The following is a 19,519-nucleotide window of genomic DNA, read 5'->3' on the forward strand; positions in this document are numbered from 1 at the left end:
CCTCCTCCATACCATCTATCTATCTATCTATCTATCCATCCCCGTCCACCCCCTTTATCTATCTATCCATCCATCTATCATAGGTACTTATATGGGCCTCATCACTACAGTAATTCACGATCTTTAATGTACATCTCCTCACATCAGCCCTGCGAGGCGGGGCAGTGCCATAATCCCCATTGTCCAAATGTGGAACTGAGGCACAGAGAGCCGGAGGGTCCGTCTACACAGCAGCAGAGAGGTGTAATTCCCAGCTTGGGCAGACGTATATATGTTAGCTTTGATTGAACTAGTGCCTAAAACTAGCCGTGTGGCCACAGGCTAGCTGCCAAGTAGGTGCCAAGGATTCTGGACTGGACTGTGCTTGGACAGCTAGTCCAAGGCACTGAGGCTCTCTGTTCTTTTTAGCACAGTAGCTTGGTCAAAGCTAGCACATATACATCTAACCAAACTGGGAATTACACCTGCCAGTTGCAGTGTAGACAGCACAGAAAAACCCACAGCTGGCCTGTGCCAGCCAACTCAGGCTCACAGGGCTGTTTCACTGCTGTGCCAATTTCCTGCTCAGGCTGCAGCCCAAGCTCTGGGACCCTCCCACCTTGCAGGGTCCTAGAGCCCAGACGTCTACACTTCTGTGAAGCCAAACAGCCCAAATGAAACAGCCTGAGCCCGGCTAGCCCAAGCTGGCTGGCACGGGTGAACCGTGGGTGCCTCGTTGCTCTGGGGACATACCCTAAGTCAGTGGTTCTCAGCCTGTGGTCTGCGGACGCCCACTATGTCTTAGATTTCTAAAACGGGCCGCACCTCCATTTGAAATTTTGTAAGGGTCCACAAATGAGAAAAGGTTGAGAACCACTGCCCTAAGTGACTTTCCCAAGGCCACACAAGAAGTCTGCAACGGCACAGGGAACTGATCCCCAGTCTTCCAAGTCCCAGTCTAGCACCCTAACCACTGGTCCATCCTTGCTGTTATGAGCACTAGGGATCTCACACACCAAAGTTTGTTTTTAACAATCATCTGGGTGGCAAAAACATTTTGTGCAAAATTCCATCGTGAAGGAAACAAAACTCTCCAGGCTGTGTGTGTCACAAACACCAGCGGGAAATAGGCAACTTACATCTGAAAAACCAACCCCTGCCGCACCACCACCAAATCCCCTTCGCTGCAGATATTTTGCCTGGCCTCTCATTCATTCATTCTTGCTATGAACTGCTCTGCGCTTGAGTCCCTGGCGCATGAGGATCTTAGCAACCGGCATGGCGTGGGGAAGGGAGGGGGAATGTGTACATGTCATCATCTCAGAAGGGACCAAAGAGAGAGTAATGTGGTGGGAGAGGAAGGTAGGATTCCCGCTCTTATCAGGCTGATCAAATGCCTGGTGTGATGCACAGTCCATGGCTTTTCAATCCACTGAGCTGGGAAAGCACCACATAGCCCTCCACCCCTAAGACACAGATGACCGTTCAGATTCTGTTCAGACACTGTGAGTCTGATCCAAAGGCCATTCCAGTCAATGGGAGTCTCTCCGTCAGCTTCAATGGGCTTTGGATCAAGACATGTGGTCTTACAATCAAATTCTGTTCTCAGTTTCTCAAGTGTCAGCCCAAGGAAATACTGCTAAAGTCAACAGAATTACTTCAGACTCACCCCAGAATCCCTGAGTGTAGAATTTGGCCCTTAGTATGTTATCTAATACATGAGACTTCTCCCAGCCTTGCAACAGATGCAGGAATGGAGAACACTGGGGTTCTCATGATATTTCTGCCCTCTCTGCATTTCTTCCATTAAAGCAAAACCATCCGCTTCCTCTCTAGAGACATGCATGGGTTTAAAAAGGTAAGTCTGATGGTTTCATTCATACTGAAGTACTGGTGTTCACACCTGGTGTCCACACTTCAAGAAGGCTATTGATAAACTGGAGGGGGTTCAGAGATGAGCCATGAGAATGATGAAAGGATTGGAAAGCAGGCCTGCTAGTGATAGGTTGCAGGAGCTCAATCTATTTTGCTTATCAAATAGAAAACTAACGAGTGACTTGATGAGTCTAGAAGTACCTACATGAGGAAAATAAATTGAGTAACAGAGGTTCTTCAGTTTAGTAGACAAATATCTAATGAGATCCAATGACTGGAAATTGAAGCTAGATAAATTAAGAACAGAAATAAGATGTAAATTTTAGGAGTGAGGATAATTAACCATTGGAAGAACTTACCAAGGGTTATGATGGATTCTCTGTCCCTAGAAATATTTAAATCAAGAGGGGATGTTTTGTTTTTCTTAAAAGATATGCTGTAGCTCAACCACTGCTATTGGATTTCATGCAGGAATTAATCCAGGGAGGTCCTATGGACTGTGTTATGCAGGAGGTCAGACTAGATGATAACAACGGTCCCTTCTGGCCTTTAACGCTGCACATCTGTGATCCGAGGGAGCGTGTCTTTCAGACGATTAATAACCTCAGAAAGGAGTAAGGTAAATCCACCAGCAAGAGAGAGTTTTAATTCTCCTCCCTACCCCACCCAAAAGCCCTGCGTGGTTTGCTGAGGAAATGACAGGCCCTTAGGACCTCTGGGCCCCGTCCTCTGAGGTAAGGACATAAGAATATATGAACATCTGTAAGGAGGATCCACAGGTTCATCTGAGATATACGAGAATCTTCAATGGCATTCAGTTACCATGGTGATGAGTACAAGCTAAAACCCCTAAATGGATAACAGACAGATGGAAAGACATCAGAGGGATGGACACACAGACAGATTTCCATGGGATTAACTGCAATGATCACACAAAACTCAGATGCAGACATTTTTTATGGAGTAAAACCCCTGTACACCTAGGACTTTCGAGCTACCACTTTGCCACACGGATGTCACAGCCTCAGTCGGGGTAGAAGTCAGGGCCTACTGCTCCGAAGCCATAGGTCCTTGCCACTGGGACTAAAGGGGAGTTCCCATTAGCTGGCAGAAGCATAGGGCCTATCACATACAGCAAAGTTGTTCTGATTACCTCCAGTGGAGGGCAATGGTGCTCATTCACATGTTGCCCATTCTCTATAATTTTCAGTCCCCTTCTCATGAATGATCCTGCACTTTTGGTTCCTCAAATGCCCATGGCAAAATCTGCATTTCCCATCTTGCCCACCTCCAACACTCTCCCTGAATCAGCTGACGTGGTCTCCTCTCTCAATCGATCATCCCTTCTTCCCCATCCTGTCTCCATTAAGACTTCTGCTGAACCACTCCACTGTTCCCTTTCAGCTGACTGACACATTTCCTGTACAAATCTAGGAACACAAGGGTGCTTGAAAATATCTTCTCTGTTCTGTTCAAACTGTCCTGTTGGCAGCTGTCCTTGAGAGACAGGGGAGGGGGGGAATTTGAAACAGAAATGCTACTGAGTGCAAGATTCATTTTCTGGGAGTCTCTGTATTAGTGTGCCCAGAATATTTGTGATCTCCTCTTTCTTACTAGCACCCTAAGCCCCAAAATACACAGTACTGAATTTTTATTCCAAAATGGGAGAGAGGAAAAGGAGGAGTAAAGCAGGCTTGGATCTCAGGACTAAAAATTGTGTTTCCCTGGGTCCTTCTGTTAAATGTTTGCCATAGGCTTTGAGCTGACTTTACTTGAGGACATGGTGGGTTCTCCATCGCCTGACATCTTTAATTAAGACTGGATGCCTTTCTGGCTCTAGCTCAGCCAGAAGCTATGGACTTGATGAAGGAACCACTTGGTGAAATTTCATGGCCTGGTTTATTTGGAAGATGAGATTAGATGATCATAATTGTCCCTTCCAGCTTTAAAATCTATGAATTAGATAAGGATCCACACTCTGAATCTTCGTAAGATTTAGGAACAATCAGACCCAACAGTTTGCTTCAGCGCCTTATAGGAAAATAGGTCCGATTGCAAAATGCAGCTGATGATTATTAAACATCTTTTGACAGCACCCATCACCACAACATCTGGGTACCCTAATAAGGTCAAACAACATCAGCTGCCTGTTGAAGATGAAAGTTTTCTTCACCCTTCCAGTAAGCAGCCTTTCTTCAGTGCTCAGGTTTCTCCAATGCTTGTTGAGTGGCCTACAACAAACACAGTTGTTGGGTTGTTTTCGGGTTTTTTTGGGGGGTGGGGGTGAGGTTGACACATTTGTTAAATCTGGAGTTGTATCTTATAAGCTCCCTAATGAGAAGGGGTGAAAGCTGGTCTCCTGTAGAAGTAATTCCCCAGCTCTGATCAGTGCAAATTCAAACCTGTGCCCCTCAGTCAAAATGTTCTGGTGTTTTATGGGAAGCGGACAGACAAGTTCTCACTGAGATAGTCAGTCCCAAGCCCATACCAGGCTTTGAAAATGAAGAGAGGACCGGAATTCGAGTGGCAACCATCATACCAAAGGATCTCTGATTATGGCATTCACGTTCATCCTGCCTAGGAGGCACCACTTCCTGCTCCAGCTTCTGGCATGACCTTTAGAATCAGGCCCAGATGGGAGCACATTGCAATAGTAGTCCAGGCTGCAGGTTCCAAAGCAAGAATCGCTGTTGCTAGGTCTGCCCTGGAGAAGAATGGTACAGTCAAAGGTGATCAGAGATGGTTCTAGCTGTATGAACCTCCAGGAGCAGTGAAGAAAATCCAGACAGCAGACTCTACTTGGATGGCTGGGCAGCAGGCACCTTCGACATGCAGGGGAGAAGTCACCAGTTGATCTCAGTGCCCCCCTACTTTGAGCTAATCACTCACTCCATGGAGAAACCAAAGGTCCTTCTGACTTCAATGGGTGAGAGAGACTAGCACTATCAGACTGAACATTTCTGGGGGGCTGGAGCAGTGTGACTGCAGAGGGCAAAGGAGCTTAATATATGCAGAGAAGGGAAGGCTGGTATAAAGGGCAGATCCATTAGAAAGCACCATTGTCCCCCTTGGCACATGGCTGGGGTCAGCAGTCCTTGGTTCTTCGCTTGCCTGTCCCCTAGGGTTTGGGACCCTAAACTGATACAGAGAGTGTTCCCCCATGAATCAGCAGGAGCCCCAACTAGCTGCTGAGTCAGCATACGAGAATGGGAACCACCTCTGTTTCCTCTTTCAGCAGCTGCCCAAAACCACAGGCAGGCTACACATGCACCTCTTGGTTCCCACACTCTCCCCTGGCGCCTGCTGCTCCTTCCTCTTGGGTTTAAGGCTGCAGAGCAAAAACCTGAAGCTGGGGTAGTGAGAAAACCAGCCAGCCTGGCCCAAAGCTTCACCCTCATCGCCATATGGAACCAAGTTCTGCTTTTGGTGAGCACAAACTCAGCTCAGTGAGCGCAATGGAGGGCCACAGGGCCGATGACAAGGAAGTGCTTTGAGTTAGCTCACAGTGGAAGTGGGCAGCATTGCCTAGCAATTGGGACACGTTACTGCACATCAGGACTCCTGGATTCCATTCCTCTCTCTACTATTGACTTTGTTTTAAGCTCTGGGGATCCGGGTCCTCTCTGTTGGGGCCTGGTAGCAGCCAGGTCTAAAAACCGCTGCAGTGTCCACAGATGGCCTTGAAAAGAATAAATCGTGTCTGAAGGAATGAGACAGCTTTGAGAGAGTAGCCACAGCCTAACTCGGTGTCTGATCTCTCCTGGTTTCCCCCAGGCATCTGCAGAGCTGCTACAAGAAATGCCTGGGGCGGGGGGGTCTGCCGCAGTCCTACAGGCTGCTGCTGCTTCTCCAGCTTTGCATCTGGGTCTCTGAATGGCACTGAAGTGAGCAGAAGAAGGGATTATGAAAATATACTCAAATGTGATTTTTCTTTCTTTCTTTCTTTCTTTCTTTCTTGTCAAGAAAAAAATGACAATCCCATACATTTTTTAAAAAGAGCTAAGTCCTGATTTGTTTATCAGGACTCTTGGGTTCAATTCCTGGCACTGCCAGGGACTCACTGTCGGACCGGATTTTCATCAGAATTCAACACATTGGATCTCACCATGGAAATGGCTGGATGCTGAGCCCTTTTGATGTCATATGCACATCTTCTGAAATCCTGTTCTGCGCAGCCTGCAGCAGACTTCTTGGCCTCTCAGTGCTCTGTTTGCCCGTTGCTAAAACAGAGGTGATGGTACCTACCTCACAAGAGGGTGCTCTCCGAGGCTGGAATGTTTGAAAAGCAGTTTGGGATCCCTGGATGACAGAATCTAGTAAGCGTGAGGCATAGCACTGCTACCCACTAGAATACTGGAGTGATAAACAGGGCATTTGGGGCACGAGTCCTGCTCCAGCAGGACTGACTTGCTCACTCCCTTTTATTTCTGGATCATTCACGAGAGGGACGATAGGGAATGTTGCAGGCCAGATCAGTAGAGCTGTGCAGGGGGCCCCAGAATGGAACAGCCGGCCAAGACTGCAGTGCAGATTAGAAGTGAGGTGCATCAAGAGGACTGGAATAGCAGAGGGAGCTGAAGAGGAGAGTGAGGGGTACTGGGCAAAGCTGGGCTGCATGGGAAACTAGCATGACCCCTGCCCGCACTATGCCTAGCTCTTAAGCCAAGTGCTACCAGCTCCTCAAGTTCCCCAAAGAAATCAGGGAGGCCAAGCTCTGCCCTCTGGATGCAGCTGGAAACTACAGCCCTGTTTGCCCTAAAAGCCATTTCCCTTCCTCCTGAAACATTCTGCCCTGGCCCAGCCCAGCACTACAGAAAGTCTGGGGAAGACCCTTGCTGGCCCAGCCCCTGGCCTTTCTTTAGCCCCATCCACAAAGCTTATGGGCACCAACGTACGTTCATTAGGGACAGAATGTTCCATTGGAGAGAGAACAAAACAAACTTTGCAAAGGAGAGCGAGCGGGGCTGGGAGGCATGCGGCTTCGCGGCTCTTCGCCCGGCACACCTCATCCTCCTGGTGTCCTTCTGCTCTGCTAGGTTTCCAGCTCTAACGAGGCGTTGTCTGATGGCAAGTGGCATCTGCCATCTGATTTAAACCACCTTCCATCAGTGCCATCTCCACTCTGCAATGCGGGGGACACGCTTCATTAACCCCGGCGCTTTGTGGACTGGTACGACAACAAAGGGAAATAGCGTTCCTCTCCTGCCTGCCTGCCTGCCTTCTCCGTGCTGTGATGATGGGGACTGCCTCCCCCCCATCTCACTGCAGGCTCAGGGCCTTCTGCCCCTAACGATGACGGGGGCCTAATGTTCACAGACAGGGGACAGATGGCAAAAGCCATTAGACTGAAAATATCTTAACTGTCTCCTCCAGGAAAACCATTTAAGACAGGCCATGAGCAAATGACAGGCACTCTTGGTACACCGTCAGGGTAAATGCTTGGGCTCTGCTAAGCACCAACTGATGCACTCTCAGTTCCCCTTTTCTGTTCTGTGGCTTCTCATTTCAGTTCCTCTGTCTCGTGCATCTCTGCTTCCTAAAATAACCGCGGCGTGTCATTGAAACTCTGGCGATGTCACCCCTTCCCATCCCAACCTCTCGCTCTCTCCCGCTCGCTGCTCACACACTCGCATTGTTACGTGTCTCCCACTGCCCTGGCTTCGTGCCACAGATAGTTGTGAAGTGTTGTTTCAGTTCTCCCCTCCTGGGCCTTAAAGTGGAAGGCAGCCTGTCTACCCAAGGTGCTCAGTGTTGACACCATGCTAGGGATAGGCATATGCAGTGGACACAGCACCAGACTGGGAGCCAGGAGACGTGGGTTCTGGGGTTAGCAGAGTGGAAGAGGACTCGGAGCAGGGGCAGGGGCAGGGGATGTGGCGTGTGCTCTGGCAGTTCTGCAACCCTGCAAAGCCCCACAGTGTCCATAAATCAGAGCAGCTGTTTTGGTTGCCCTAGGTGGGGCCACAGTGGCCCCAGCAGCCCCTGAACAGACACATGCTGTTCTCCTTCTGTCCACGTACCCGCACCTGGGCAGGGATGAATTTCTCACTATGTAGCTATAGCTATTGACACTCGCGGCACCGACCTACCCGGCACCAGACACTTGGCTACGGACGAGGTCTCCATCCCCATGCTCGGACGGTCAGTGCTGACAGAACTCCAGCAGACTCAAGCTGATTTAGGACAGGCTCCAAAGAGGGACTCTTGTCTATTCCCGCACCCCTACGCTGTCCTCTGGGGCACAAGGATGGAGCCCTGAGGGCGATGAATGAGCTGGGGGGGCAAAGGGGCCTAGTCTCTGTAGCTCCATCTCAGGCATGCGCAAAAGGCCGCTCCCCGCATCCCCAGCAAAGAAAGTGGTTATCCCAGAAAATAAATCAGGCTGATATAAAAATAAAGGTGCCAGCAGGTGTTTGACTCCCAGAGAGGCTGTGAAATAAATAAAGCAGCAGCGAGCGGCAGGTGGTAGCCAACTCCTTAATCTGCCCTTTTGCTCAATGAAATACGCAGCCGGCCAGCAACAGGTGGCAGGGGATAGAGGCGGCTCTCCCAGCTCTTGCTATTTTTAAAAAGGGGCTTATCTCTTTATAGCTGGAGATTTTTACATAATCTTCAGGCAGCAAACCCCAGCACTTCCCTCCACCAGGGGAGACAAGGGACATTCAGCCTGGGAGACAAGGGACATTCAGCCTGGGAGACAAGAGGGAGCAGTATACAGGGACTATACAGAAAAGTCTCCTGGGAGGGCGGGGCCTGGGCCACCAGAATGGCATTATACCCAGCCTGGGGGCGTATGACAGTTCTGGCTCTTCTCAGCTACAGGATGGGACTGCCCCAGCATGAGCATAGGTGTTAAAACAGCCTCGAGGCTGCTCCAATGTATGCCAGGAGCAGGACAGGTCCCCAGCTGGCCCTGTCTTCCATTCTCTTCCTGGCTCATCCCAGGATGGAAGCCCTTGAATCCAGTTGTCCCATTCTGCTCTCAGAGACACCAGTGTCTAGCAGGGACGGCTCCACTGACATCAATCAACTAGCTTTCCAAAGGGTCCCAAATGTGCTTGCACCCGCCCTGCTCCTAGGAGAGGCACCAGCTGTATTTGTCATTCGGCTTTTCAGGTTGATTTTTGCTGTTGACCAGGACTGTTTTTTTAGATGGCCGAGTGACTCTGTCCCCATCGCAGCCCAGCCAAACAGCCTGACAATGTCCCTTTCGGGTGACGTCTTTCACTAATGCCGGAGGCTGACTCTCTTCTCACACGGATGCAACTTGAGAGTATGCCCCTGGGATCCACAGTGGTACCCTGGGCTGAGGGTATGGCTACACTCGAAACTTCAAAGCGCTGCCGCGGGAGCGCTGCCGCAGCAGTGCTTTGAAGTGTGAGTGCAGTCGCAGCCCCAGCGCTGGGAGAGAGCTCTCCCAGCGCTGCACGTACTCCACATCCTCGTGGGAATTAGCTTGCAGTGCTGGGAGCCGTGCTCCCAGCACTGCGGCACTGTTTACACTGGCGCTTTACAGTGCTGTATCTTGCAGCGCTCAGGGGGCTGTTTTTTTCACAGCCCTGAGCGAGAAAGTTGCAGCGCTGTAAAGCGCCACTGTAGCCATGGCCTGAGTCTGGTGTAAGAGAGGAGAACCAGGCACAAGGTTTGTAAAGCCAAGCTCCCATCCCTGATTGTACTGAGCCACCGCCCCGCAGAATTCCGTGAGTCCGGGTGCACCACGCAGGGAACCTTGCTCATGTTTGGAGGTGTCCAGCTCTGGACGGATCCCATCCGTGTAGTTCAGAACTGGATTGGAATCAGAAGGCCTCACTGGCTGATCTGGTCCTGGGCCTGGGTTTAGACTCATCGCTACTTTTTCTTAATCCATGTGGATAAGATGCTTTTCATTTCCCACTGTTTGTAAATAAAACCCTTCTCCTCCCCCACAGCCCACAGCTCTCTCCTCCCCGCTCACCTGTGGGCTGCCGGTTCCGAATCCAAGGCTGGGAGTTGAAGGGACAGACATCGAGTGAGGCCCCATGGGGGAGCTGATGACAGAGAAAGGAGGACCCATGCCATTGATGGGGGAACTCAGAGTGCTGATGGGTGAATGGAGCTGACCCGGAGATCCCAGCGAGGAGCCAATGCCTGGCCCAATGGGTGGATGGAGGGAAGGTGCGGCCATAGGACCCCGGCCAGTCGGAGAGTTCAGGGACGTGGAATTGACTTGAGTAGAAAAATCTGTAAAACAGAAAGGAAATGTTGTGGTTTAAAACCCCGTCTGTGGCATTCTGAGGGGATCTCTCCTGAGCAATCATGCTGGATGATTAACGAGCCAGCCCCCACCGGCGTTCCGCTAACGATGCCCATCCTCCAACTTTCCCTTAGACACCTTTGTGCTATCTTCCAGGCCATCCCTGTGAAAATCTGAATGGCCACTAGACCATTGTCCTTAAACCCGTCCTTAGAGCGCCCCTCCCACAGGTGATGGGCTCAAAACCTTTGACAACGGCGAGGCAGCTGGTGTGTGGAGGCCACTGCTTATAACACCCATTCCGGTTGCCTCACTGTTACCTTGTGCTGGCCTTGGATGTTTGTTGTATCCACTTACACTTACAATTAGGAAACAGCAACCCCCACAACTCCTGGGTGTGGTGTCTGTTCCCTCTAGTGGCACCAAGACCACTTAGAGACTAATGAGTCTGCCACAGCCTTAGCTAAGAACCAAGTGGCTTTTAGTTCATGCAGTAGAGGCTCATGCATTTAGCTCCAGAGATCCCAGGTTCAATCCCTCCTGCCAATGACCAGGGTCTGCTGGTGTTACACAAGCTCTTTGGGGCTGAGATCAACTTTCCATTGTGTGTGGGAAATAGCTCAATGGGGCCTCTAGGCACCACCTCGATAATGACATTATTAATCAAGGCAGGTTGTGTGTCCGTGAATGAGGGATGTACTTTGGTGCTACTCTATATGTGGGCTATTTGTGTGGTATTTTGGGAGGGTTGTGTGTTTATGTATCCATGTAGGGGAGGAGAAGTTGTGTTTGTGTCCATGGGGGGGCGGGTATGGTTTGTGTTCATAAGGCAGAAAGTGTGGGTTTGTGTGGCACGAGTGTATGCGGAGGAGGGGTGCGTGTGTGTATGTGAGTGAGATAGGGAGCTGTGTGTTTGCATGGTATGTTTGTGGGGCAGAAGTGTGTGTGATAGGGGAGCTGTGTGTTTGTGGGGTGGAAGTGTGTGTGTGTGACAGGGGAGCTGTGGGTTTGTGTTTGTGGGGTGGAAGTGTGTGTGTGTATGCGTGTGATAGATGGGGTGCTGTGTGTTGTTGTTTGTGGGGTGCAAGTGTGTGTGACAGGGGAGTTGTGTGTTTGCATGGTATGTGTTGGCAGGGTGGAGCATTTGTTTGCTCATGGACCCCAGTGAGCACAGGATGCCTAGATTCATAGGCATGGCTTGCATTTCCCTGGGTCGCTCCATGCTCTTTCAGGACTTTGAACTGGAATTCAACTTTGCTTGGGAGTGTTCTGTGAGCAGTGTGCCCACACACCCAACTGCTCTGCAGTCCCGGGGGAGTGGGGGGATGTTTAAAAATAGTCTCCAACTCTATGGAGAGGAGACGGAGCCATTCCTGGCACATTTCCTCCTCATCCTGTCACGCTGCCTGAGAAACAACCCCAACCAAGGAAGAGAAGGGCTCTTAATGGTGCTTTTCAAAGGCTGTGGTGAGAAATCGCATGACAGGGTGTTTGGCTGCCGGGGAAGCAGCTCAGACTGTCCCCATTTGAGGGTGAGGGAGGGGAGTTAAGAAGAAACCCCAAGCCCGAGTCCATGTGATTGCTGTTTCTGGCCTAGACATGTGATTGCATCTACAATCGTCTCCCAGTGCTGGATTAACTATGGAAATTGAGGGGCCCCCACCTTCACTCTAATTTGCCTTCGTCTCCTCTCCTCCGCTCCCGGTTATATGACCCAAGCCAAACCTGAGTGGTGCTGTGACCATATGTGCCAGGCTGCATGATCACCCCCAGCCAGTGGTCGGGGGCCCTTCTGAGATGGGGGACCTGTGCAGGTCCACTGAGTGCACATTGCTAATCCAGGCCTGGCCCCACCTTTGTGGTCCCAGTTTTATCGCTGCGGAATATGAGGCCCAGAAACAGGAAGGCTCAAATTTGCAAAAGTGGCCACTGATTTGGGGTGTCTCCATTTTTTGGAGTCCCCAAATTAGTGGACACTTCTGGAAACACTGTCTTTTGTGATTTGCCCAAGAGCTGCACAGCTGGGCTGGAGGAGAACCCAGCAGCTGACTCCCTAGGTGGATTCTTCTCTTCAACCAATGTCACAGTACTGTCACTCCACTGGCAATGCCAGGTTAATATAGTGCTGGGGGCTTTCTGAGTAATAGAATACAAGTTTTTGCAGACACAAAGAAATATACTTCGTGGTTCTATGGCAACTCTCATCTGAAAATGTTTCACCATTGCTCATTCATTCATTCATTCAGTCAGTCTTATGATATACACTGCAAGCAGGGAAATATTATCTCTGTTTTCAGCGGGGGAAAATAGAGCTAGAGAAGTGATGTTTTTTCCCCAAAGTTCGCAAGTCAAGTCAGCTGCAGGGTCAAGAACAGAGACCCTGGAGTCCTGAGTCCCAAGCCTGTGCTCTAACCACTAGTCAAACTGGCCCCTGTAGGCCTGTTTGGGCAACCTGATTAATTCAGATGCTGACACTGCCGCAAAAAGTCTCATTGGCTGCCTGGCTGACCAGTGACCAGGGCCTGTTTACAGGCCGGCTCTATGAAGGTAGGACACAGAAGCTTGCTTAGGGAATCCCTCTGCCTGAAGAGGTATCACAATGGGGTGTCACACAGCAAAGCCTTCTCAAGCCAAGCAACAAGCCAGACAAAGGACTGCTGTGTCCTCTCCCCGCTGAGCGCTCCAATCCCATTTTGTAATCCCTTGTAGGCTGGTTCCCATTGTGTCTGGCAGGCAGCGAAGTTGTAGACATAACAGGATTACAAATGTGAAGAAAGAGGCTCCCTCCCTGAGGAGATAATTCTTAAACCTCCCAGCCAAGGGCAGAAACTGACTCCCAGGGTGCTCGAACACAAAAGTGGGAAGGGATTAGGCTCCAAAACCCTGCGCTGCAGCTGAAGTTTCAACATCTTCCACGGAGGTTTCTTTTCCTGCTGGTTGCTGTGACATCATGGGACAGGTGGCTGTGGAAAGTCCAGCCTGGACTCCTCGCAACTGGGAGAAGTTGTGCAATGTGTAGGATGCAGCATGTGGCACAAGTGATCCGACCCTGCACACCCATGCCTGGCCTATAGTGGCACTGGTCTCAGATGCACACTAATGCTTGATTCCTGAATGCCCTGGGCTAGTGGAGAAAACAAGACCATGCCCAGTGTCTGATGCATGGAAGTTCCTGGCATAAAATCCCCTCCTTGTCATCACCCACGCTCCACCATCCGAACTTGGGATGAACTGGGTGAGTGTCAGGGTTTTGGTCTTTGTGTACTTTTCATTTGGATGTAGCCCATGGAGGGCCTCATGCTTCCCCTCTTCCCCCCGAGTTCCAGGTTTGCATTTGACACTGTTGGTTTTACTGGGGTTTGGTGCAAAATCACCAACTGGCCCCGGGACTGGGAACCTTGGCAACCCTTCTGTGGAATCTGGGAGGAGTGATAAGTTTGCAACAAAGCATGAACCCAGGCAAGTTTCTTATGCTTTCAGAATTTGTTACAGGCATTTAACATGGATCAAGGGAGGGCTATCTTGCTCTACCACTTGGTTCAGAAACAGCTCAAAGGAAAGATGGTTATACAACACAGGCCCAGGACTCAGGTCTCCTGACTCTGCCACTGTATCATGCTCCCCACACAGGGGATAGCGATCTTAAGCAAATCACTTAACTTCTCTGAATACAATGGCACAGTTACGGAGCTGGAGCTGTGTTGCTGTAGTGCCGCAGTGTAGATGCTTCCTATAGCGAGAGATCGGGTTTTTTCACTGCTGTAGGAACTCCACCTCCTCACGCGATGGTAGCTAGCTTGATGGAAGCATTCTTCCATCAGCCTAGCTGTGCCTATACCGGGGACTAGGTCAGCACAACTATGGACTTCGGGATGTGAATTTTTTTTCACAATCCCTGAGCACTGTCAATGTGTATTCCAGGCCTCAGGTTTCCCAGCTGTACAGCAGGGATAACAATACAAATCCACCTCTCTGGGGTTTGGCTAGACAGAGGCTCACACTGACTTAGCAATGGAAAAACAGTGCTGATGCACTAGTCCGCTCTTCTAACTCTTCCCCGGCACACCCCAGGATGGAATGCAGGCTGCTCCATTTCCTCCTATGGACTCAACCCGCTTGACTCCCAGAGGCACTGCTCCAGTCATGTATGCCATCAGAGCATTGCTAAGGGCATGGTGGGAAATGAGCTAATAAACCAACCAGATGAGAGGTGCAATGAACCGCTTGAATGCAAAAGGGAGCAGGGGCAGAACAACAGAAGCCCTCAGCAGTGGAGCTGAGATGCTTCCTGCCACGAGGCGCCCAGGTCCTCTGTTGTGTGGTGGGTACTCGGGATGAGTCTGACTGAGCTGTTCTTCCCAGCCACCTCCATGAACCACCTCCCACTCTAGCCTACACATCTCACAAGACGTTCCAGCCAGGACAGCCCCCTATAAGAGTCCCACGGGTTTCCCCATTTCCAGCCTTATGAGCCACTCTTGACAGTTACACCAAAGAGCCAACCAGAGGATTCCAGTCAGGATGAGGCCCATCTCCCCCACCCTCTACTTCCCCCTCTGTACCCCCGTGAGCCCCAATGTGAAATGAGTTCGGTGGGCGTCAGCCCTGTTCCCCAAGGGACAAGTCTCCACATGGCAAAAAACATTACCACAATGGCACTACTTATTACAGCCATGACTCTCTCTATGTCTGTCGATCCAACTTGGCTGGACACCAATCAATCTGTCCATCCGTCAAGCTAACCTATGGTGATTTATGCTTTGGCCGAGGGTGTGGACTGAGCTCCTCTCTCAGTCTTAGAGAGCATCTCTCCCGCCACGGCAGGGCTAAGGCGCCTGGGTAGGCCAGCATAGACGAAGCTTACTCTGCCCTTGCCTGGGCTCTAGCTGGATAAACAGAGAAGCATCATGGGCAGGATGGCAAGAAACTGCGACCAAGGAGTTTGAGCACCCCCAGGCAGGCCCTAAAGGAGCCAGGAATGGACAAGACCCACTTTGGCTGATACCACCCAGAATGCTAGGTTGGAGAGATGGAGCTGAGGATCCAGGCTGTATCAGTTCCTAAAAGGTGCACAACAGAAAAGAAAAGGCCGGTGAACTGAAAGGAGAGCGAAGGAAAGGAAGCTGGGTGAGGGGCAGGGAGGGTCTTTCCTTTTAAAACAAGGCCCTGAATATTTAAGGCAAATGCACGAAGTGGGGAAGGTCATGGGCAGGTTACTGGAGATCAGCCCACATCCAGCAAACTCTAACAGCAGAAAACAAAGAGCTCACTGGCCCCAGTCTGCTGTCCAAGCGCCTTTCCCAAAACACACGGCTACCTTTCAGTAAAATTAGAACCAAAAGCAAAACATCCCCCCTCCCCGGCCACCACACACACTCACTCTCCTGAACCAGCTTCTATTACTCATCCTGTTTACACATTGCTTTCCAAGCAGACACATTCCCAGGCACCCAGTGAGGAACTGGGCGTGTTTTCTGGGGCAGGTCTGGAGAAAATCATCTAGGCACAAAGAAAATAAAGACAATTTTTTTGTGTGGACGAGAAACCTTAAATGTGAGTGCATGAATGTGTGGGTTTGTGTACATGTATGCATGCCTGTGCATTGTTTGGGTATGTTTCTGCACACGTGTTGTATGTGCATGTTTGAGTGCAAGGGTATTGTGTGTGTGTGTACATACATGGCCGTTGTTTGCATACGCATGGATATATTTGGTTCTTGTGTGCATGTGTTGTGGGTTTGTGTACTTTTGGGGACATGTGCACTCGTGTGTTTTGTGCATTTGTGCTCACGTTTTGCGGGTGTGTTTAGCAGAGAAAATGATGCTTCTTCAAATCTGAACCAGATCTGAATTTTTTAGAAGGCCTCTCTATTCATAACAGGAAAGACTCAATCCCTGGAACCAAACAGCCCTTGAACTCTGGGTGCTTAAAATCCTAATCCAAATATCGCTATCTTGCCTAGTGCTGTCTCACAGCTAGTCTTAAAGAGGTGTTTGAACAAGGGATGATCAGTAACATTTCACCGCACATGGAATTTTCATTAAAACAATAAAAAAGGGAAAGGAACTTTCAATTAATTTCACTTCCCATTTCCCAACCAGCTCTTGTGCACACGCTTTTGTGTATGTGGATGGGTACAGGTGTCAGGTGTATTTTTCACAGTGGTTTATTAACACCACACAATCGCCACTCCCTCACTAGGATCAATAAACCTCTGATCTCACAGGAGACTGCAGGATCTTGATTCTTACAGGTGCGATAAGAGCTGAGCAGCTCAAGGGCTCGGTAACAAGGCTTATGCCCCCAAGTCACCGGTTAGGAACCCAGTCTAGGTCGGTAGAGACTGACCTCTGCTCATTGACCCGTGTAGAATGGATTTGGGGGGTCTTAGTTCAGCCCCAACAGAGCAGTGCCCATGTCATACAAAAACCAAGACACTAATTGCCCCCTTTGTTTGCACTCTCAGCCAAAAGACCAAGGACTGAATAGAGCACTGAGATTAAGCTTACTCACCCCTGCAAGGGCTCTCTCCACGCGTGGGTTAAGGCACATTGGCAGGGAGGTTGGATGTCATTGCCTTTCACTGTACATGCTCTGTGCAAAAATACAAGGTCTGACTGCTAAGTCTTGCCCACATGCTCAGGGTCTAACTGGTCACCATATTTGAGGGTGGGAAGCAATTTTTCCCTGTGGTCAGATTGGCAGAGACCTTGGGCGGGTTTTCTCCTTCCTCTGCGGGATGGGGCATGGGTCACTTGCAAGTTTAAACTAGTGTCAATGGTGAATTCTCTGTAACTTGCAGTCCGTGATTTCGGAACTTCAGTAAGTCAGCCAGAGGTTATGGGTCTATTACAGCAGTGGGTGGATGAGGTTCTGTGCCCTGCAATGTGCAGGAGGTCAGACTAGATGATCATGATGGTCCCTTCTGACCTTAAAGTCTATGAAATGCCGATCTCCAAGAACGTCAGTCTGGAATGTTTCACCAGCACTGAATTCGCATTTGCTTTTTGTTTTCTTTTCTTTTTTCTAAAAAATGCAAAAAACCCAACAAGAGTCCACTCTAGACTAACACAGATGTTACCAGGCCCTTGGCATATCCATTTCCAGCAGCAAAGTTCTGTCCTGGAAAATCATGACTCAGGGCATCAAGGAAGCTGAAGTAGTGAGCTGTGTGCATGTGTAACACCTTTAATCCACAGCTGACCTGACAAAACCCTTATGCAGCTTTCGAAATGCATTTCTCATCCAAAGAAGCCCTTTTCTCATCTCAGTGAGGATGCTACAGCAGCAACCTCACAAGGAAAATAGTCTCAGCTGTGAATGTGAGTCTCTGTACCCCAGACGGTCATGAAGGCACGCACATGGTGACTTGCACTGGGGATGAGTGTTAGCACCAGAGGAAGAGATTGCCCTACTTTTCCCTGGCTCATTCCTTTATCAACACTTGTTGCTCGAAACCATAGGCTCAAAGAGGGATTTAATACATCTTCTAAAGGACTTAAAGCCTTATTATAGTAGGAGGAAAGGACAAGCAACACCAAGGTTCATTCACTCCTTATGCACACAACAGCCTCTATGAAAAGTCAAGAAGATGGCAAATTCCACAGGAAATTCACCCTTTCTGGACTAGAGCTTTGAAGGTCAGGACCATCCTTTATCTGGCACGCTATCAGCACAACAGCAGTCATGCAATTACAAGGCACAAACCTATTTCTTATTTTTGATGGGTGGGTTTGTAGTTATTAGTGAACCGTGCAATTAAAATACATGGAGGTCCTGACCTAATGACAAAGAATGTAGGGGCGCTCCTGCCTGGGACAGGTTCCTGCGTCTGTCTCTCTTCTCTCTCCTTTCTTTGGCATCCATCTCTTTTTTCTCTCTCCCCTTTACCTGGGTCAGCACCATCCAAGGAGGATGCTCAGTCAAAATGCATCAGAGAGCCTCATGCACAGAGCATCTAGCAGGAGGAAACTCACGAGTGACTGCAGCTGGCTGTGGGCTTGAGTGGCTGCAGGTACAGGCATTTCTTATCCTCTAGGCTTCTGGGGCTAGGGTGCACCCTGGTAGGAGGAGGATTAGCTACCAGGAAGCACAGCACTAGGCCAATAAGTTATGCCAGACCCAACACAAGGGCATGTAGTGCTTTGACAAATGTGGCTGCCTTTGAATGCAATCGTTTCTCATCTCCCTTGCTGACTGATCTTCACCCTGGAGAGCCGCTATTTTTCCTTTCTCTTATTCTCTTTCCCTCTCTCAGTTGGTTTCTCTCCACACGGTGCCTTGAGAATGTTGTTAAACGCTCCATGTTGTAAGTATTTCATTAAAAAAGAAACCACCTGTTGTACGTACAGAGAAGACCCAAATCCTTCTTAAAACAAATAACTCCACTGCAGGATCATTGTACAGCCACATTTTAAAACAGCCATCTCGCCCCCCAGGCAGGGCACTGTTATGCTCCAATCCAGACCCATCCTGTTTGGTTTCAGGGTATATTTTGTGGGAATGCTAATAACCAAGGTTTTGTTTCCATGTCTTGTATACACCCATGTGCCAGACTGTAGGCTGTGCCTGGCTGCTTTAAGATGGCAGATGTAGGAGTGCGCCACTTGGAGGTGCTCAGGAAGGGTGGCCCAATGGTTAGGGTGTCGACTTGGCAGACCTAGGCTATTCCTACAGCAGCACCAATGCAACTGCTCTGAGCCAATGGGAAAAAGCTCTCCCATCAGCTTAATCATTCCAGCCCCTGCACATGGCAGTAGCTAAGTCGGTGTAAGTTATGTTGCTCCGGGGTGGCTAATTCACACCCCTGAGTAACATACTTTATGTCAACTTAAGCTGTAGTGCAGGGGTTCTCAAACTTTTGTACTGGTGACCCCTTTCACATCGCAAGCCTCTGAGTGCGACCCCGCCCTTATAAATTAAAAAACACATTTTTATATATTTAATACCAGTCTAAATGCTGGAGGCAAAGCAGGTTTGGGGTGGAGACTGACAGCTTGCGACCCTCCATGCAATAACCTCGCGATCCCCTGAGGGGTCCCAACCCCCAATTTGAGAACCCCTGCTGTAATGTGTACATAGCCCTAGTTCATTCCCCTGCTCAGCTACAGACGTGGGAAAGTCACGTGGTCTCTCTGTGCCTCAGTTGCGTGTCTGTAAAACGGGGACATAGTATTTCCCACCTCACAGCGGGGTTGTGCAGTGCTCAGATACTGTGGTGATGGGGGCCATATAAATGTGCAAAGTTAGATAGCTAAAAAAATCATTCAAAAAATTCACAGTTCTGCATTTAAAAAAAAAACTGTCAGAAAATAAGTAAACACAAAAGTGATGGGCGCTAGTTGGACTGTGGCTAAAAGAGGGTCAGGTGCGGGGAGCATTTTCCAAGCACATTTTAAGTTAAACAAGGGAATTATTTATTCGCCTGGTACG

The 19,519-nt window shown here is 49.6% G+C and overlaps 1 protein-coding gene across 2 annotated transcripts in view; it reads right to left on the reverse strand.

Annotated features, from left to right (window-relative positions):
* The window catches only part of RXRA (retinoid X receptor alpha), a 227,266-nt gene that overhangs the window by 67,929 nt on the left and 139,818 nt on the right, over positions 1-19,519 (reverse strand). For both annotated transcript variants that reach the window (XM_050926989.1, XM_050926988.1), the window contains exon 2: positions 9,809-10,074. In XM_050926989.1, coding sequence (XP_050782946.1) covers positions 9,809-10,074 — 266 coding nt within the window. The remainder of the gene's footprint in view (positions 1-9,808; positions 10,075-19,519) is intronic.

The sequence above is a fragment of the Gopherus flavomarginatus genome, chromosome 17 (genome assembly GCF_025201925.1).
Source record: "Gopherus flavomarginatus isolate rGopFla2 chromosome 17, rGopFla2.mat.asm, whole genome shotgun sequence".
Classification (NCBI taxonomy): Eukaryota; Metazoa; Chordata; order Testudines; family Testudinidae; genus Gopherus; species Gopherus flavomarginatus.